This window comes from Thalassophryne amazonica, chromosome 13, assembly GCF_902500255.1.
Source record: "Thalassophryne amazonica chromosome 13, fThaAma1.1, whole genome shotgun sequence".
NCBI lineage: Eukaryota > Metazoa > Chordata > Actinopteri > Batrachoidiformes > Batrachoididae > Thalassophryne > Thalassophryne amazonica.
Genome location: NC_047115.1, coordinates 2,019,245 through 2,041,201, shown reverse-complemented (window position 1 = coordinate 2,041,201; position 21,957 = coordinate 2,019,245). Strand labels below are relative to the sequence as shown.

Here is a 21,957-nt window from a genome sequence, read left to right as displayed (position 1 = left end):
TGATTGTCATGTGATTGTAGCACCAGAAGATAAAACGCTGCGTTCACAGCCAGAACACGAAACGTTCAACCATCATGTCGCCATGAGGTCGCAAAAAAAAAACTGCCACCAGTTTGATGGTAAAGATCTCATAATGTTTCCGACACGTTTCCTTCAGCGCTTGTAAAAATTGTGATGTGATTGCTAACTGTTGATTCTTGATGTCTGGATCACATCTTTGATTTTCATTCGTTAAACGTTTTTAAAATGTTTGGAACTCATAAAACAATCCAACATTTTCTTTTTGAGTGGGTGGATCTAAAATAAGGGGCGGAGCCAGAACATATTAAAATGCTGTTTTTTTTAATAACATAATAAAATGAGATGTTTGTGTTATGGCGCCCTCTAGCAGCTGACAGAGCAGGGGGTGGAGCTTCTTTGTGTGAAGGGTGATTTGATGTGAATCTGCCTCAGTATTTTTCTTTCTTTAATGTTTTTCACCTTTTGACATCATAAAGAAGTGATGAGTTAATGGTGAGAACTGTGACTACCCTCTGCTGGTGGGCATAGGTTAGAACGTCTGGCTGTCACTATGGTGACGGCAGGGCAGGTGGGAGACAAAGAGGGCGTGGCATCTTAAGTCACTGGGTTTTTCAATGCTCTATGCTGCATTCAGGGTCATTTAGTCCATCAGGACAAATATTTAAGTTTAAAACACAAGAACCAAACGTGAATGCTACCGACTCTCACTTTAGCAAACATGCTAATACAAGAGAGTGTTGCTAAGATCAGCTGACGTTTAGCTCGAACAGAAGGCGGATCCGCTGTGGTCCAAAACCCCACCCATCAGTTTTTCTGTAGTTAGAACTGAGTCCTTCTTCTGTGCTGTCCAGGAGGTTGGGGGTCCGATTCCCTCTCAGATCCACTTGTAGTGCTGCTGAGGTGCTTTGAGTTGAGGCATCCACTAGATGGCAGAATTGTCTCAGTTTAGAGACATTTCCACACAAAGACGCTGGAACAGAGATGCAGACATTAATATGATCAGACTCGATAACGCTCCATTTAGCATTAGCACGCTTCGCTAGCGCTTAACAGATGACGTAAAGAAAACAGTTTCTGCCTTTTTACTTCTGTAAAATACTGGAACCAAGAATTCATGTCAGGTCTGCTGTGATTGGGCCATGTGAGTGTGGGCGGGGCTTTGTGAGCCTCCTCCAAATAATCAACTCAGTCATGTTTTTCATGAATCTTCAAGAGAATCTGATTATTGATCAGTGATCAGTTTTACCTGCAGTCGTCTCCTCCTGTGCTGATCACGTATTTGTCGTCGTGGGAGAATCGGATGTTGGTCACATGAGCCGAGTGTCCGAGATAGCGTTTGTGTTTCGCCTGCCAACATACATATATTTACTGTTTACAAACATCTTCACCAAAATTATGTTTATCAAACAATATTTATACCACTTTGTTTTTAATGACCAAAGTCTATTTTATTGATAAATTATGTAACAATTAAAGGAACAAAAAATATAAATTCTTATATTTTAGAGCCAAAGATGATATTTAAATGTTGCCTTTAATCTCATGAAAAATGACAGATCATATCTAAAAAATCTGGATCATATTTTTTTAATTGCATCATTAAACAACTGGATCATATTAAACACATCTGGTTAATGTTTCACAAATCTGGATCGTATTTCAAAAATATCTGGATCATATTTTTAAAAAAGAATCTGGATATTAATTTTATTTATTTATTTAAAAAGCTGTATCATATTTAACAAAAATCTGGATCTTATTAAATCTGGATCATATTTAAGAGTTTAAATTCCAGAAAATACACAGAGTTTGGTTTAGTCTAGTTCACATATGTGAGGCTGTTATAGGGTTTGAACCTGTGGCCATCTGGTCCCAGACCTCTAACCTTTTGCTCATCACTTCAATCAACTTCACACTTTGAGTAGTTAGAAAAAGTGTTTTTCCAGAATGTAGTTTTTTTCTGGGGTTCACATTTTGTTTGCAGTTGGAGCACAGAAATTGAGTTTGTTTGTTTGTTTTGTTAGTGACTTACAAACTTCTCTGTGCAGGGGAAGCTGAACAGTTTGACCAGTCCAAAGTCGTCACCGGTGACCACGTTGAGGCCGGCGTGCGACACACAGGCACAGTTCACATCGGCTTTGTCAGCATTTCGTGGCCAAATCCCCAAAACTTCATCTCCCAGGATGCTGTGGGGCATACAGAGAGGCACCGTGGGATTATTACAGCCTCAGGTTACGAGCTGAGCGTCACGGCCGCAGTGAGTCCTACCTGGTCCAGGTGGCCCAGGTGATCCTGTCGATGACGGATGGGTCGCTCACCGGCTTCCCTGAAGGAACCTCAAACACCCGACGCTGATACGCTCCCGTCGACACCTGAAGTCACACACAACAAAATCTACCGCAAATACTTCACAGGTGGGCGGGGCCTCTGCCCCCCCAACAAAATTTATTTTAATTTTATGGTTTAGAACAGAAATTGCATGTTCCCAAAAACAGTCAGTCACAATAAAAGCTGCAGATGTTTTTGCTTTGTTTGTGTTTGTTTATTTAACATAAAAAGAGAAACTGGAAGAACTTAAAAAATAAAACCTAAACAGGAATGAATGAATTTTGTTGAAAATAAGAAGAAAATAAAACAGGTTCAGGTTTGCATTTGTCACTAAAAGGCCACTTTATTTCAATCCTGAATTGTTTCTTAATTTGTCTCGTTAATGTGCCTCCTAGAATTTTCATCCAGAAGGTTTTGTTTTGGTGTAGCCAACTTGTGCCGCCCGACTCTGGCCTCAAACTCAGTCTCCGGAATAGAAGGCAGGTACTTGAACCACGAGGCTGAAACCTGAGCGCTGGCCCAAGTGTCTTTTAGCCTCGGTGAATGAGGTTTGCTAAATTCTTCTGCACAGCACCACCTGCTGGCCTGGGTTGGACAGTACAAACCAGTCCAACAGTTACTATTGTGGGAACTGAAGCCTGAGAAGTTTTTTTGGGGGGTTCCAGTTCACATGTCGTCCTAAATACCTGTAACTTATATTGACAGAAAGAGGGGAGCTTCTGGAGGAAGAATCTCAGGGTTGTCATGTTTTCGAGGTGAGGTGTGCACTACCAGGTCACAGTCTGTTACCACAAATTTTGTTGTTTTTTTGCACCTTCAGTTTTAGGTGGAATGTTTTTAAAATTAAAAAGCCTCACCTATGGTGGTATCAATTTTATGACAGTTCACGGCAAACAAAAGTTACAAAAAGTTAAAACACCATACTGCCTAAAACCAAAGGTGTAAAAAAAGGACAGAAATCGTGGTGTGGGTACCCTCACATCACGGACCGTTGTCTGGTAGTGCACACCTCCACATCATGACAACTCTGAGATTCTTACTCTCCTCTTTCTGTCAATATAAGTTTCAGGTGTACAGGACAATGTGAGAACAGATCTGAAACAACGACCCCTCGGATCCTACAAGGTACCTGAACGTAGCAGCTGTCCGCTGAGAAATCCAGCTGCAGAATGAACGCAGGGATGTCGCTGCAGTAAACCAGGCGGCTCAGACTTGGACCGCTGCTCACGTCGTACAGATCCACCGTGCCCTCAAAGGAACCCACTGCCAACAACCGCCGGTCTGGACTGAACCTGCAGTGAACGAACCAGGACCTGAGCGGTTCTTCAGCTTGGATCAGGTGAAACAAATCAAAAACACACAACCGTCTGCTCCTCACCGGAGATCATAGATTTACATTAAACACTGTCCGACATAATAATATGTTACCAAACTGTTCATGTGTCACCTCGTTTGTGTGAACTTGGCTTTTTGACGTCACAAAGTCAGACTGGAGACAAACCATCTGAACAGGTTTCATTCATCTCTTTCTCTACCTGATATCCTGGATGGCAGCGCTGCGGTCGCGTTTCTTTGCCCAGATCTTGAGCGAGTTGGCGAGGAGGAGGAGGAGCTCGCCATTCTTCATCCCCACTGCCAAGATCTCTCCATCTGCGCTGTAGCTGACACAGCAGGCGGCGTGGCCGATGCAAACCTTATTCAAGAGTTTCTGCAGAAATGACGAGGCAGAGAAAGAAGAATCAACCACAGAACGCAGGACGCAGACACGTGAAGGTGGATGATTTGGGATGGTGGTGTTACTTTGTCAGTCAGGTCCCACAACCGGATGGTGGCGTCCTCGCTGGCACTGATGCAGAGCTCTTTAGCGGGATGAGCAGCCAGACCCCAGATTCCTCCCCGAGAATGACCGTCCAGGAGCAGGTTGGACGCTGCGTTCTTCTCCCCAACCTCAATGATCTCGCCATCCTTTGTCCCTACCAGGATCTTACCCTGATGAAGAGGATGGACGTATGAAGACCTGTGACACCACAACCTCATTTGTTCTTGAATACTTGTATGAGTCTAAAATTACAAACTTTGTGGTTTTAAGTGTTCATCAGACTGACGTGGTGCTAATTTTATGTGGCGGAGGAGGCACGTCCATCGTCCACTGCACCTGGAGCTCAGTGGTCTTACAATTAACGTACATCTGATTCTGTCAGCTGATGGAGTCATGACGTCAGAGGTGTTTGTTGATGCTGATATATGTGCAAGAAAACAAAGGTCCAAGTCTTTAGGGTTCTGGTGCTTCCTGTCTTACTGTCTGGTTGTCAAACTTGGACTTGAACCAGTGACCCCAAGGCAACGACTGGATATCTTTGGTACCAGGTCTCTTTGGAGGATTCTTGGGTCCCGCTGCAGGACCCAAGAATCTTTCAATGAGATCTGGTACCAAGTACCTAGTATCAAAGATAACATCAATAAAAATGAAAGCTCTGAATTGAATTAAAAGTTCTCACCTTGCTTCTGCAGACAGATCGGACACACTCCACCTGCCGTCCCGTCTCCAGCTGGAATGCCCGACAGCGTTTCATCTCCTGATCCCAGAGCTTCACAGCACCACCCTCCTTTGTCCTGACACACACAAACACACACTTTGACTGTAGGACCTGGTGCCACACGGTGAACACCGCCGTAACACAGCAAGCGTAAGTGCAAAGACGGCTGCTGATATTCTGAGCAGGTTCTTGTGCCAGCGACCGTTTCCAGACTGACGAACAGGACACATGTCAAACTGTAGGACTTAGTGTGTCTCGTGTGGTAACAATTTTTTGGTCTAGTTGAAGCAGCTTTGTGACAGCATCTTGCTGAGTCATGACTATTGTTTGCAATACCTTCATTCATTCATTCATTCATTCATTCATTTTCTGCCAATGGTCCAAGTCGTGGTGACAGTAGGCCAAGCATCTCATCCCACACTTCCCTATCCTCAGCCAAGTCCTCTAACTCTTCCTTTGGGGATCCCGAGGTGTTCACAAGCCAGCTGGGAGATATAATCCCTCTACTGTGTCCTGGGTCTTTCCCGGCACCTCCTCCCACTTGGATGTGTCTAGAAGACCTCCCGAGAGAGACCACCAGGGGGCAATCTCACTGGTTGCCTGAACCGATATGAAGAAGCAGCGTCTCTACTCAGAGTCCCTCCTGGATAGTCAAGCTTCTCACCCTGTCCAAGGGTCTAAGTCCAGTTACCCGACAGAGGAATCTGATTTCTGCCACTTGTTTCCATAACCATATTCTTTTTTTTATTACCCAAAGTTCATGACCACAGGTCAGGGTAGGCGCATAAATCCACTGGTAAATCAAGAGTCTCACCTTCTATCTCAGCTCCTTCTTCACCACGATGGACCAGTCCAGCATCCATAAAACATCAGATGCCGCCCGATCCACGTATTGCTCTAACCCCCACTCGTGAACAAGACCCTGAGATACTTAAACTCTTCTGCTTGGAGAAATAACTGTCCCCTAACCCAGAGAGGACAATCCAATCTGAGACCATGGTCCTCTTTTGGAAAAGGAGGACCATGGTCTCAGATTTGGAGATGCTGATTTTCGATACGTGAGGAAAATAAATGGTGACGAATCAGCAAGGTGATGACACGATTACAATACGAAACCCACCACCAGAAACACCAAAAATTTACATTTAATCATTTAAACTAACTTTTGTATTTTAACCAACAGAAACACCTCAAACACATTTTACCACAAGTTTAGAGTAAATAATCTAGATCGCCTTAAAACATTTAAAACATATTTAAAATCAGCCTATGTGTTGGGCTTTGTTTGAGAAAATGGAATAAATTTCATTTGCATTTTGGTTTTGACTTATTGAATCAAAACATCAACTGGGAAATTATCATTTCATTATCATTTTTTACTTGCACATTAAAGATGGCCAAGTGCATTTCCAGATTGTGTTTAGTGGGAAACAACATAAAGTCAATATTAGTTAAAAATAACAGAGACCATAAAGCAGAAGATGGTGTACCAGTACTACCAGTCAGACCAGTAGTAGTTTTGTTGGTGTGTTTTGTGTGTGTAGCTACATCAGACTGTATGCAGACGATACTAAAGGATTATTAACCAAGTGCGAGGTCTGTACGGGGAAATATCAGACCGATGTGGTGTTAGTACGGACCGAGCACAGCCAGGTCTGATATCTCCTCGTTCAACCCGAGCAAGCGAGGTTAATAATTTATTACATGGCTGTTATACGTATAAACATGTAAACTTACAGTATCACCTGAATACGCTGCTGACAGTGTTGAGCTTGTTTGTTTTCTTCACCTCCATGAAGAACTTGCCAACAGATGGTCTGGATGTCAGCTGGTAAACTTTCAATCTGTGTGTTTTTTCAATGCTGTTTAGATATTTATGGAGTATGTTCATGTCCGACTTGCTTTTTCTAATTGCGTGTTTAGCTTCCTGGTTTGTAAAGAAAACAGGCGTTTCAGACAGAATGTCATGGAAACCAGTCTGATATGGGAAAATATCAGACCAGTAATCAGGCAATCAGAGCGCGCGCAGCGTCGCAGCCATATCATTCTGTGGTTTATCATTTGTAAAGCTTCACTCACGGCCTCTCTTTGCCACCAGTGACGATGAGTCCGTCTCTCAGCGTGGTGTACATGGTGAAGACTGGCCCGGTGTGGGCTTTACCCACTACCCTCAGCAGGTAGTGGTCACGCCACACGTACACATCCCCGTTAATGGCACCGGTGAAGGTCAGGTTATTCTGCAAACACAGATGGTGAATATGGAACACGTCACTGCTTCTCTGAACCTAAATGTTCTTATTTTACATCTCAGCTGCAGAAGCAGTGCCTCAGTTTGCTATAGCTAAATCACTGAGAAATGGTCAGTGTTAGCGTGCTGGAGCGAAGAGAGCATCACGCGACTCTGCTGTTAGCAGCTCAGAGCGAACGCTGTGATCACATTTATACATACTAACTCACATCTGTGTAAGACGTCCAAACACACGGACCCAAAATATTTAGGACAGAAAGCTGAAGTCAAAACAAACATACCAGCAAACATCTGGAAGGTCATCGCGTGATTTAACATTATTTGTGATATTTAAATTCAAGACATAAGAAGCAATGACCTGCTGTCAGTCAGAATAACGATTATTTCGTATTTATTTTCATCTTTGGGATCTTACAGTGTTGATGGCACCACCTAAACTATCCAATACGTCTCATCCCTGTTGGTCATGTGACGTCATGTTTGTGTGTGAAACAGAACCAAACTAGGATGGAAAACCAACAACGGGCATAATATCGACTCTGTTTTGGAGATTTAAAATGATGAAAATCAATAAATCCTTACATTGGTGCAAACACGTAAAGGCTCATAGAGTCTCACAGAATAAAGGCTTTGAAAATGTTCTGAGGGGTTTGCAATGTTTGCTGATGTTTTCAGTCGTGGTTCAGTTGTGTTTATGAGCACCAACTCACAGCGCCGAAGGCGACACACAGCATTGTCTGCATGCGACTGTCCTCCAGCGTTCCCACCATGCCCTTCTTGTACATCAGCGCTCCCCCAGCCAGACTCCAGAACTTCACATGTTTGATTCCCACTGACACAAACTGTGTGTCTGAGTCTGGACGGAACTCCACCACAAAGATCCGGTCCGGATGTCCGGTTTTACTGCACACCCTGGATCCTGCAGAGCAAACAAGGCTGCTAATCGTATTTTTAATGTTCTTGCTTATTGGTGATTCAGGTTTCATGGCAAAGAAGAAGAGGAGAAGGAGAACGTGTTCCGAAGCAGCAGGAGAGGAGGAAAGTTGGAAGGGTGGAAGTGAGAGCTGGGACTTTGAATGTTGTCAGTCTGACTGGTAAAGGGAGAGAGCTGGCTGATATGCTGAGCAGGAGCATCGGAGGGGGGTTCAAGTTGTTGTATGATGGTGAGGACAGGAAGAGAAATGGTGTTGGGGTCATTTTAAAGGAAGAGTATTTTAAAAGTGTGTTGGAGGTTAAATGAGTGTCTGACAGGGTGATGAGTGTGAAGATGGAAATTGAAGGGGTGATGATGAATATCATCAGTGCATATGCCCCACAGGTAGGTTGTGAGATGAAAAAGAAAGATGATTTCTGGAGTGTGTTAGATGAGGTGGTGGAGAGTGTGTCCAAGCATGAAAGAGTGGTGATAGGAGCAGACTTCAATGGGCATGTTGGTGAAGGGAACAGAGGTGATGAGGAAGTAATGGGTAGATATGGTATCAAGGACAGATGGTGGTAGATTCTGCTTTCCTCAACACTAATTTTTAGGAAAAAAAAGTTTGGAGACAAAGTCAGAGAGGTGAGATTGAGATGGTTTGGACATGTGCAGAGGAGGGACCCAGAGTATATAGAGAGAAGGATGCTGAGGATGGAGCCACCAGGCAGGAGGAGAAGAGGGAGACCAAAGAGGAGGTTTATGGATGTGCTGAGGGAGGACATGCAGGTGGTTGGTGAGACAGAGGAAGACTCAGAGGACAAGTTGTGATGGAGACGTTGATCTGCTGTAGCGCCCCCTAATGGGAGCAGAGATCCATCAGTCTGACCTTCCTGCCAGCGCCACACGGTGATGGTGTGTTCAGGTTCCACTCCGACAGACAGCAGCAGCTTTCCCGTGGCACTGAAGTTCACGTAGCCGACGCCTTTAATGTGAGGACAGCGCAGGATGGACAGAGTCTGCTTACTCATCGCATCCCACACGTGGATGGACGGCGTGCCGCCTGCACCGAGGGAATGAGAAGTCACACACAGGAAGAGAGGAAAATGGGGTGTGATGTCATAAAGGCCACAAAGAGTCAGAGAAAGAACAACACTGAGACAGAAACAAGAGGGGAAATGTAGAAACCAAAACCAGGACTAAAACAGAGCTGTTACAGGGATGGATGCAGTATGCAGAGACCCTGAGACCCAGACCAGGACCAGCCCTCTGAACTCCACCAACATGGACCTGTTCCCACTTCTATCACAAATATTATGTTCTGAAAGCCTAAAATACAAAGTTTTATTTTGATTGTTGACGTTGAAATCTCTGACCTAACAGCTGTTATAGCTGTAGTTACCGCCACCGCCCAGTGGAGGGAGGCAGAGGGACATCCTCTGCACACCTGCAGAGGATGCTGGTTCATGCTTCCTTTGTTGGGGATGCAGTTTCCCTTTATGATGTCACAGAGGTCCACAGGCTTCAACATCAGGATGTGGATTGTGGCTGTGCTCACTGAACGTTTGTTTCTTCCTCACTTTTAAGATCATATCATTTTGCTGTTTATGTCGCGAGTTGCACTGCGTGTTTTTTGAGGACGGAGGACGACAACGTGACATCCATCAATCACTGATTTCCTGCAATTATAAAGTCATTTATAATGTAATTTAACGTGATACGGTGGGACATAGAAAATCTATGAAAACAGAACTATTTTTGTTACAGAATTATTTCTTATTTCAGGTATTTTGTGTCATAATATTTTTATTTTAATTTGTTTTGTTTTGTTTTTCATTTCATTTCATCTCATCTTCATCAGTTAACTTCTGAATCTTCAGAGACTGTGGACAGAGTGGTTCTGGGTTTCAGGGTGTCGCTCCTGATGGGGAGGTGGTGAGTTCTGGTTTTTTTGGCCAGCCAAAAAATATGTACACACACACAAAAAGAAGCCGCAGTGAGTTGTCTGGAACACGCCAATGTCAGCCATGACAGCAGAGACAAATCAAATCAATTTTATTTATATAGCGCCAAATCACAACAAACAGTTGCCCCAAGGCGCTTTATATTGTAAGGCAAAAGCCATACAATAATTATGTAAAACCCCAACAGTCAAAACGACCCCCTGTGAGCAAGCACTTGGCGACAGTGGGAAGGAAAAACTCCCTTTTAACAGGAAGAAACCTCCAGCAGAACCAGGCTCAGGGTGCATGGATGTGCGTGGGTAACATACATGGATAGCCACGCCCACTGGCTGGCTCTGTTCACATTAGCAGCTGCAGTGACCTGAATCGGATCATTTTCTTCTGATTCCACATTTAGCACAAATCTAACTTTTGTCCAAAAGTCCTTTCCATGTCCTCCACGGACACACAGTCCCTGACAGCCTTCAGGGTCTAGTTCCTAAAGAACTCCCACATTCCCCTCAAGAGCAAATCCTGCAAAGTCCTGTGAAACAGTCTGATGCTGAAGTTATGCAAACATTTGATTTTCATTCATGTTTGAACACGAGTCGACAAGTTCGCGGAAAAAACTAAGCAGCCAAACTGAGAAACAAAGAAAAGCACAGCACAGTTTAATGAAGACGGGTCAGTGGAGAAAACACACATGCACGTGTGCACAGTACCGATCTGTCCCGTGGCGATGACGTTCTTGAATTTGGGGTGCTGGTTGACGGTCAGACAGAGGACATCATCACTGTGTTCCAGGTAAAAGCTCTGAGTTCCTGCAGCCCGTGAAGACACAAACACATCATTCCAGTCTGAAAGGTCACAGGCTTGATTCCTGGTGCACACGAGACAGCTCACACACATTTTACTGAAAAACCTTCATCTGACGCTGACGCCTAATCAATCTATAATCAATACGTTATCACTGAAACTACACATCTGGATTATGAGTGGGAGGGTAGAGTGTCGCCATGGTTACCGGTGCTGAGGCTGTGGACAATGGCCGTGGCGGCCGTGTGGTAGACGATCTCTGCGCCATCGTTCAGGTAGTGCAGGTTGTTACGACAATCGAAACCTCGAAAACCGAACACGTGATCCAGGATCAGGTCCTGTGACACAAAACAAGCAAACAAACAAACAGGTGAACAGGACAACAGACAGAGGGACAGAAGGAGACAGAGAGAATGACAGGAACAGAAGGAGACACAGACAGAATGATGGAGGGACAGAAGGAGAAAGACAGAAGGAGACACAGACAGAATTACAGGAAGAGCAGGAGACAGACAGAATGATGGAGGGACAGAAGGAGACACAGACAGAATGACAGGAACAGAAGGAGACACAGACAGAATGACAGAGGGACAAAAGGAGACAGACAGAATTACAGGAAGAGAAGAAGACACAGGCAGACTGACAGGAACAGAAGAAGACACAGGCAAAATGACAGGAACAGAAGAAGACACAGACAGAATGATGGAGGGACAGAAGGAGACACAGACAGAATGATGGAGGGACAGAAGGAGACACAGACAGAATGACAGAAACAGCAGAAGACACAGACAGAATGACAGGAACAGAAGGAGACAGACAGAATGATGGAGGGAGAGAAGGAGACAGACAGAATGACTGGAACAGAAGGAGACACAGACAGAATGATGGAGGGACAGAAGGAGACACAGACAGAATGACTGGAACAGAAGGAGACACAGACAGAATGATGGAGGGACAGAAGGAGACACAGACAGAATGACTGGAACAGAAGGAGACACAGACAGAATGATGGAGGGACAGAAGGAGACACAGACAGAATGACAGGAACAGAAGAAGATACAGACAGAATGATGGAGGGACAGAAGGAGACAGACAGAATGACAGGAACAGAAGAAGACACAGACAGAAGGACAGGAACAGAAGGAGATTCAGACACAATGATGGAGGGACAGAAGGAGACAGACAGAATGACAGGAACAGAAGGAGACACAGACTGAATGACAGGAACAGAAGGAGACACAGACAGAATGATGGAGGGACAGAAGGAGACACAGACAGAATGACGGAGGGACAGAAGGACAGACAGAAGGAGACAGACAGAATGACAGGAACAGAAGGAGACACACACAGAATGATGGAGGGACAGAAGGAGACACAGACAGAATGACGGAGGGACAGAAGGACAGACAGAAGGAGACAGACAGAATGACAGGAACAGAAGGAGACAGACAGAATTACAGGAAGAGAAGGAGACACAGACAGAATGACGGAGGGACAGAAGGACAGACAGAAGGAGACAGACAGAATGACAGGAACAGAAGGAGACACAGACAGAATTACAGAGGGACAAAAGGAGACAGACAGAATTACATGAAGAGAAGAAGACACAGGCAGATTGACAGGAACAGAAGGAGACACAGACAGAATGACAGAGGGACAGAAGGAGACTCAGACAGAATGACAGGAACAGAAGGAGACAGAGACAGAATGACAGGAACAGAAGAAGACACAGACAGAATGACAGAGGGACAGAAGGAGACAGACCGAATGACAGGAACAGAAGAAGACATAGACAGAATGATGGAGGGACAGAAGGAGACAGACAGAATGATGGAGGGACAGAAGGAGACACAGACAGAATGATAGGAAGAGAAGAAGACACAGGCAGACTGACAGGAACAGAAGAAGACAGAATGACAGAGGGACAGAAGGAGACTCAGACAGAATGACAGGAACAGAAGGAGACACAGACAGAATGATGGAGGGACAGAAGGAGACAGACAGAATGATGGAGGGACAGAAGGAGACACAGACAGAATGATAGGAAGAGAAGAAGACACAGGCAGACTGACAGGAACAGAAGAAGACACAGACAGAATGATAGAGGGACAGAAGGAGACAGACAGAATGACAGGAACAGAAGAAGACACAGACAGAATGATGGAGGGACAGAAGGAGACAGACAAAATGATGGAGGGACAGAAGGAGACACAGACAGAATGACAGGAACAGAAGAAGACACAGACAGAATGACAGGAACAGAAGGAGACAGACAGAATGACAGAGGGACAAAAGGAGACAGACAGAATTACAGGAAGAGAAGAAGACACAGGCAGACTGACAGGAACAGAAGGAGACACAGACAGAATGACAGAGGGACAGAAGGAGACAGACAGAATGATGGAGGGACAGAAGGATACACAGACAGAATGATAGGAAGAGAAGAAGACACAGGCAGACTGACAGGAACAGAAGAAGACACAGACAGAATGACAGAGGGACAGAAGGAGACAGACAGAATGACAGGAACAGAAGAAGACACAGACAGAATGATGGAGGGACAGAAGGAGACAGACAAAATGATGGAGGGACAGAAGGAGACACAGACAGAATGACAGGAACAGAAGAAGACACAGACAGAATGACAGGAACAGAAGGAGACAGACAGAATGACAGAGGGACAAAAGGAGACAGACAGAATTACAGGAAGAGAAGAAGACACAGGCAGACTGACAGGAACAGAAGAAGACACAGGCAGAATGACAGAGGGACAGAAGGAGACTCAGACAGAATGACAGGAACAGAAGGAGACACAGACAGAATGACAGAGGGACAAAAGGAGACAGACAGAATTACAGGAAGAGAAGAAGACACAGGCAGACTGACAGGAACAGAAGAAGACACAGGCAGAATGACAGGAACAGAAGAAGACACAGACAGAATGACAGGAACAGAAGAAGACACAGACAGAACGACAGGAACAGAAGGAGATTCAGACACAATGATGGAGGGACAGAAGGAGACAGACAGAATGACAGGAACAGAAGGAGATAGACAGAATGACAGGAACAGAAGAAGATACAGACAGAATGACAGGAACAGAAGAAGATACAGACAGAATGACAGGAACAGAAGGAGACACAAACAGAATGATGGAGGGACAGAAGGAGACACAGGCAGACTGACAGGAACAGAAGAAGACACAGACAGAATGACAGAGGGACAGAAGGAGACAGACAGAATGACAGGAACAGAAGAAGACACAGACAGAATGATGGAGGGACAGAAGGAGACAGACAAAATGATGGAGGGACAGAAGGAGACACAGACAGAATGACAGGAACAGAAGAAGACACAGACAGAATGACAGGAACAGAAGGAGACAGACAGAATGACAGAGGGACAAAAGGAGACAGACAGAATTACAGGAAGAGAAGAAGACACAGGCAGACTGACAGGAACAGAAGGAGACACAGACAGAATGACAGAGGGACAGAAGGAGACTCAGACAGAATGACAGGAACAGAAGGAGACAGACAGAATGACAGAGGGACAAAAGGAGACAGACAGAATTACAGGAAGAGAAGAAGACACAGGCAGACTGACAGGAACAGAAGAAGACACAGGCAGAATGACAGAGGGACAGAAGGAGACTCAGACAGAATGACAGGAACAGAAGGAGACACAGACAGAATGACAGAGGGACAAAAGGAGACAGACAGAATTACAGGAAGAGAAGAAGACACAGGCAGACTGACAGGAACAGAAGAAGACACAGGCAGAATGACAGGAACAGAAGGAGATACAGACACAATGATGGAGGGACAGAAGGAGACAGACAGAATGACAGGAACAGAAGGAGACACAGACAGAATGACAGGAACAGAAGAAGACACAGACAGAATGACAGGAACAGAAGGAGATACAGACAGAATGACAGGAACAGAAGGAGACACAGACAGAATGATGGAGGGACAGAAGGAGACACAGACAGAATGACAGGAACAGAAGGAGACACAGACAGAATGATGGAGGGACAGAAGAAGACACAGACAGAATGATGGAGGTTTCAGAAGGAGATAGACAGAATGACAGGAACAGAAGGAGACACAGACAGAATGACAGGAACAGAAGAAGACACAGACAGAATGATGGAGGTTTCAGAAGGAGATACAGACAGAATGACAGGAACAGAAGGAGACACAGACAGAATGATGGAGGGACAGAAGAAGACACAGACAGAATGACAGGAACAGAAGAAGACTCAGACAGAATGACAGGAACAGAAGGAGACACAAACAGAATGATGGAGGGACAGAAGGAGACACAGACAGAATGACAGGAACAGAAGAAGATACAGACAGAATGACAGGAACAGAAGGAGACACAAACAGAATGATGGAGGGACAGAAGGAGACACAAACAGAATGATGGAGGGACAGAAGGAGACACAGACAGAATGACAGTAACAGAAGGAGACACAGACAGAATGATGGAGGGACAGAAGGAGATAGACAGAATGACAGGAACAGAAGGAGACACAGACAGAATGATGGAGGGACAGAAGGAGACACAGACAGAATGACAGGAACAGAAGAAGACACAGACAGAATGACAGGAACAGAAGGGGACACAGACAGAATGATGGAGGGACAGAAGGAGATAGACAGAATGACAGGAACAGAAGAAGACACAGACAGAATGATGGAGGGACAGAAGGAGACACAGACAGAATGACAGGAACAGAAGAAGATACAGACAGAATGACAGGAACAGAAGGAGACACAAACAGAATGATGGAGGGACAGAAGGAGACACAGACAGAATGACAGGAACAGAAGAAGATACAGACAGAATGACAGGAACAGAAGGAGACACAAACAGAATGATGGAGGGACAGAAGGAGACACAGACAGAATGACAGGAACAGAAGGAGACACAGACAGAATGATGGAGGGACAGAAGGAGACACAGACAGAATGACAGGAACAGAAGAAGACACAGACAGAATGACAGGAACAGAAGGAGACACAGACAGAATGATGGAGGGACAGAAGGAGATAGACAGAATGACAGGAACAGAAGAAGACACAGACAGAATGATGGAGGGACAGAAGGAGACACAGACAGAATGACAGGAACAGATGAAGACACAGACAGAATGATGGAGGGACAGAAGGAGATAGACAGAATGACAGGAACAGAAGAAGACACAGACAGAATGATGGAGGGACAGAAGGAGACACAGACAGAATGACAGGAACAGAAGGAGACACAGACAGAATGATGGAGGGACAGAAGGAGACACAGACAGAATGACAGGAACAGAAGGAGACAGACAGAATGACACAGACAGAATGACGGAGGGACAGAAGGAGATAGACAGAATGACAGGAACAGAAGAAGACACAGACAGAATGATGGAGGGACAGAAGGAGACACAGACAGAATGACAGGAACAGAAGAAGATACAGACAGAATGACAGGAACAGAAGGAGACACAGACAGAATGACAGGAACAGAAGAAGATACAGACAGAATGACAGGAACAGAAGGAGACACAAACAGAATGATGGAGGGACAGAAGGAGACACAGACAGAATGACAGAGGGACAGAAGGAGACTCAGACAGAATGACAGGAACAGAAGGAGACAGACAGAATGACAGAGGGACAAAAGGAGACAGACAGAATTACAGGAAGAGAAGAAGACACAGGCAGACTGACAGGAACAGAAGAAGACACAGGCAGAATGACAGAGGGACAGAAGGAGACTCAGACAGAATGACAGGAACAGAAGGAGACACAGACAGAATGACAGAGGGACAAAAGGAGACAGACAGAATTACAGGAAGAGAAGAAGACACAGGCAGACTGACAGGAACAGAAGAAGACACAGGCAGAATGACAGAGGGACAAAAGGAGACAGACAGAATTACAGGAAGAGAAGAAGACACAGGCAGACTGACAGGAACAGAAGAAGACACAGGCAGAATGACAGGAACAGAAGGAGACACAGACAGAATGATGGAGGGACAGAAGGAGACACAGACAGAATGACAGGAACAGAAGAAGACACAGACAGAATGATGGAGGTTTCAGAAGGAGATAGACAGAATGACAGGAACAGAAGAAGATACAGACAGAATGACAGGAACAGAAGGAGACACAAACAGAATGATGGAGGGACAGAAGGAGACACAGACAGAATGACAGGAACAGAAGGAGACACAAACAGAATGATGGAGGGACAGAAGGAGACACAGACAGAATGACAGGAACAGAAGGAGACACAGACAGAATGATGGAGGGACAGAAGGAGACACAGACAGAATGACAGGAACAGAAGAAGACACAGACAGAATGACAGGAACAGAAGGAGACACAGACAGAATGATGGAGGGACAGAAGGAGATAGACAGAATGACAGGAACAGAAGAAGACACAGACAGAATGATGGAGGGACAGAAGGAGACACAGACAGAATGACAGGAACAGAAGAAGACACAGACAGAATGATGGAGGGACAGAAGGAGATAGACAGAATGACAGGAACAGAAGAAGACACAGACAGAATGATGGAGGGACAGAAGGAGACACAGACAGAATGACAGGAACAGAAGGAGACACAGACAGAATGACGGAGGGACAGAAGGAGACACAGACAGAATGACAGGAACAGAAGGAGACAGACAGAATGACACAGACAGAATGACGGAGGGACAGAAGGAGATAGACAGAATGACAGGAACAGAAGAAGATACAGACAGAATGACAGGAACAGAAGGAGACACAGACAGAATGATGGAGGGACAGAAGGAGACACAGACAGAATGACAGGAACAGAAGAAGATACAGACAGAATGACAGGAACAGAAGGAGACACAGACAGAATGATGGAGGGACAGAAGGAGACACAGACAGAATGACAGGAACAGAAGAAGATACAGACAGAATGACAGGAACAGAAGAAGACACAGACAGAATGATGGAGGGACAGAAGGAGACACAGACAGAATGACAGGAACAGAAGAAGATACAGACAGAATGACAGGAACAGAAGGAGACACAAACAGAATGATGGAGGGACAGAAGGAGACACAGACAGAATGACAGGAACAGAAGGAGACACAGACAGAATGATGGAGGGACAGAAGGAGACAGACAGAATGACAGGAACAGAAGAAGATACAGACAGAATGACAGGAACAGAAGGAGACACAAACAGAATGATGGAGGGACAGAAGGAGACACAGACAGAATGACAGGAACAGAAGGAGACACAGACAGAATGATGGAGGGACAGAAGGAGACACAGACAGAATGACAGGAACAGAAGAAGACACAGACAGAATGACAGGAACAGAAGGAGACACAGACAGAATGATGGAGGGACAGAAGGAGATAGACAGAATGACAGGAACAGAAGAAGACACAGACAGAATGATGGAGGGACAGAAGGAGACACAGACAGAATGACAGGAACAGAAGAAGACACAGACAGAATGATGGAGGGACAGAAGGAGACACAGACAGAATGACAGGAACAGAAGGAGACACAGACAGAATGATGGAGGGACAGAAGGAGACACAGACAGAATGACAGGAACAGAAGAAGACACAGACAGAATGATGGAGGGACAGAAGGAGACACAGACAGAATGACAGGAACAGAAGGAGACAGACAGAATGACACAGACAGAATGACGAAGGGACAGAAGGACAGACAGAAGGAGACAGACAGAATGACAGGAACAGAAGGAGACACAGACAGAATGACAAAGGGACAGAAAGAGACACAGACAGAATGACAGAGGGACAGAAGGAGACAGACAGAATGACAAAGGGACAGAAGGAGACACAGACAGAATGACAAAGGGACAGAAGGAGACACAGACAGAATACCAGGAACAGAAGGAGACACAGACAGAGGGACAGAAGGAGACACAGACAGAATGACGGAGGGACAGAAGGAGACACAGACACACCTCTACCACTTGTTTCTTCTTGGAGATGTTCTTCTGGAGTTTCTCCGGCACCGGTGCTGCTCGACTCACTGGAGGCCTGAAGGATCAATCAGATTATTAATCAGTAGACTGATTACTGAAATGGAACTTGATTATATCACAACGTCCTCATCCAATTACAGACAGACAGACATCTGACATTTACAGTTTTTTTTTACATCTTTGTTAAATTTATTTTTCTTCTTTATGGTTGAAGGTAAACATAAAAGCCTCAATTTCAAAACGTGTCCAAAGTCAGCGAGACAGATGGACGCACCGTAAAACAGTCGAACCACAAGAGGCAGCGTGAAAAAAAACAAAGCTCAGCGGGATTAAAGCATGAAACCATCAGCTGAAGGTGACACACATACAGACACACATATACAACCACAATTCCAGTGAAGTTAGGACACTGTATAAAATGTAAATAATAACAGAATACAATGATTTTCAAATCCTCTTCCACCTATATTCAATTGAATACACCACAGAGCGCCACTAGGGTCGTCCGACCATAACGTCATTCACCTTGTGCCCTATTACCAACCTCTCTTTAAGAGAGTCAAAGCAGAGAGACGCACAGCGCCTGTGTGGAACACAGATTCCATTCAGTGCCTCCAGGAGTGCCTTGATTGCACAGATTGGGATGTTTTTAAAGACAACTGCAAAGATCTTGATGAACTTACAGAAACAGTGTCTGCCTACATCTCGTTTTGTGAAAATATAACTATCCCTCACAGATCATTTCGTTCCCTCTCAAACAACAAATTCTGGTTCTTTAAAGATGTTAGAGACTCAATAATACAGAGAAATAAATGCTTTGAAGGAGGGGATATGTCTATGTATCACATATTGCAGAAAGAGGTCAAAAGAAATATTAAAAGAGCTAGAAATGACCATAAGAACAAAGTGCAAAGCCTTTTTACCTCAGGAAATCTACGTTCATCTTGGAAGGGAATGAAATCTATGTTAGGTATGGAATCAAAATCAAGCTCTGGTGTTCTGAGCACTAACCTGTTTCCTTCAGATGTGGTCTTTGCAAATGAATTGAATACTTTTTATAATCAATTTAATGTCCTGAATTTTAATCACAAATTGTGTGTCCTTCAGAATGATGAGCCCAGCAACATTAACTTACCCATTGATAGAGGTGTGGTCCTTAAGCACCTTAAAAGTGTTAAGGAAAGGACAAGTTCAGGGCCTGATGGTATTGGGGGAAGGGTATTAAAAAACTGTGCAGAGCAATTGTCTGATATATTCTGCCACATCTTTTCTTGTTCAGTGGAACTCCGCACAGTACCCTCCCTTTGGAAATCCTCAACAATTGTTCCAATACCAAAAAATAAGTCAACTAAAGAACCGAACGATTACAGGACTATAGCACTAACATCTCTTGTTATGAAGACTTTTGAGAAAATTGTTAAAGAGGAGCTTTTAAGACAAACACAGGGAGTGTTAGATCCACTCCAGTTCACATACAGATCTGGAAGGGGCGTGGATGATGCGATCTCCACTTTACTCAATCTGGCTTTGCAGCATCTTGAAGGTGCAAATACCTTTATTTGGATGTTGTTTATTGATTTCTCCTCTGCTTTTAACTGCATACAACCATATGTACTGGCAGAGCAATTAAGAGACATGAATACTGATGTTGGCTTAATCTTATGGATTATTGACTTTTTAACAAACAGATCGCAGAGAGTCAGAGTTAATGAAACTCTCTCCGATGCTGTTGTATCATCCACTGGAGTCCCTCAGGGCTGCATTTTATCCCCTTTGTTTGTTTTTTATACTAATCTCTGTCAAAGCCAACATGATAATCATCATATCATAAAATATGCAGATGATTCAGTCATCCTGTCCCTTTTGCACGGTGATGACTCCACAGACCATAGCTTGGTCTTGCTGGACTTTTTAGAGTGGTGCCATTCATCTTTTCTACATATAAATGTGGATAAAACCAAAGAAATGCACATTGATTTCAGGAAAACACCACCTGTTCTGAATCATATGTCCATTGATGGGAAGCCCATAGATGTTGTTGAGAATTAGAAGTATCTGGGCACCCAAACTGACAATAAATTATCTTTTGAATTGCAGGTTAATGCAGTGTGCAGTAAGGCTCATCAGAGAATGCACTTTCTGCGAAAACGTAGGAATTATAATGTAGATGGTGTCTTCATGAAAATGTTCTACAGTTGCTTTGTGGAGTCTGTGTTAACCTTTTCCTTCCTGTGTTGGCTTAACTTATTGAACCTTAAGAATCGCAATCATCTTTGTAATATTGTCAAGGAATGTGGTAAAATTGTGGGACCTCAGTGCACGGACATCATGGACCTTTTTAAAACAAGGATTGTGTCAAAAGCCAGGAAAATTATGGCCGATTCTGCACACCCTCTGCACCCACAATTTAAGTTTCTGCCCTCGGGCAGACGCCTGGTAATGCCCAGATGTAGAACCAACAGACTAAAAAACTCTTTTATTCCCACAGCCATTGCTCTCCTAAATAACACCTAAGGACTCACTGTTGCACTTAAGTTTATACTGACTCGCACCTTATTTCTGGGCTCTGGTTTTATATATTTATTCTGCTGTGTTTTTATGTTTTTTTATGTTTTTATGTTTTTATGAATTTGTATGATGTGGTTTTATGAATGTAATGTAATTTTTACTGCTGACTGCACCTGAATTGCCCCCATGGGGACTAAATAAATGATCAAATCAAATCAAATCAAAACAAAGACAAGATATTTAATGTTCAAACTGATAAACTTTATTGTTTTTGTGCAAATATTTGCTCATTTTGAAATGGATGCCTGCAACATGTTTCAAAAAAGCTGGGACAGTGGTATGTTTACCACTGTGTTACATCACCAATGCTCAAAGAACACCTGTTTGAAACATTCCACAGGTGAACAGGTTAATTGGAAACAGGTGAGTGTCATGAGTGGGTAGAAAAGGAAAATCCCCAAAAGATGGAGTGAGGATCACCACTTTGTGAACAACTGTGTGAAAAAATAGTCCAACAGTTTAAGAACAATGTTTCTCAACGTTCAATTACAAGGAATTTAGGAATTCCATCATCTACAGTTCATAATATAATCAGAAGATTCAGAGAATCTGAAGAACTTTCTACATGTAAGCGG

At 44.2% G+C, this 21,957-nt stretch overlaps 1 protein-coding gene across 1 annotated transcript in view; it reads right to left on the bottom strand.

Moving 5' to 3' along the window:
- Nucleotides 1-284: 284 nt before the first annotated feature.
- The window catches only part of LOC117523796 (echinoderm microtubule-associated protein-like 6), a 135,963-nt gene continuing 114,290 nt past the window's right edge, over nucleotides 285-21,957 (bottom strand). The window contains exons 28-41 of the mRNA XM_034185408.1: nucleotides 18,794-18,869; nucleotides 11,015-11,144; nucleotides 10,713-10,811; nucleotides 8,937-9,110; nucleotides 7,845-8,053; nucleotides 6,966-7,123; nucleotides 4,848-4,962; nucleotides 4,150-4,338; nucleotides 3,885-4,057; nucleotides 3,479-3,641; nucleotides 2,290-2,393; nucleotides 2,054-2,207; nucleotides 1,268-1,368; nucleotides 285-991 (exon numbers count right to left, since the gene is read on the bottom strand). Of these exons, the coding sequence (XP_034041299.1) occupies nucleotides 967-991; nucleotides 1,268-1,368; nucleotides 2,054-2,207; nucleotides 2,290-2,393; nucleotides 3,479-3,641; nucleotides 3,885-4,057; nucleotides 4,150-4,338; nucleotides 4,848-4,962; nucleotides 6,966-7,123; nucleotides 7,845-8,053; nucleotides 8,937-9,110; nucleotides 10,713-10,811; nucleotides 11,015-11,144; nucleotides 18,794-18,869 (1,870 nt within the window). The 3' untranslated portion in view covers nucleotides 285-966. The remainder of the gene's footprint in view (nucleotides 992-1,267; nucleotides 1,369-2,053; nucleotides 2,208-2,289; nucleotides 2,394-3,478; nucleotides 3,642-3,884; nucleotides 4,058-4,149; nucleotides 4,339-4,847; nucleotides 4,963-6,965; nucleotides 7,124-7,844; nucleotides 8,054-8,936; nucleotides 9,111-10,712; nucleotides 10,812-11,014; nucleotides 11,145-18,793; nucleotides 18,870-21,957) is intronic.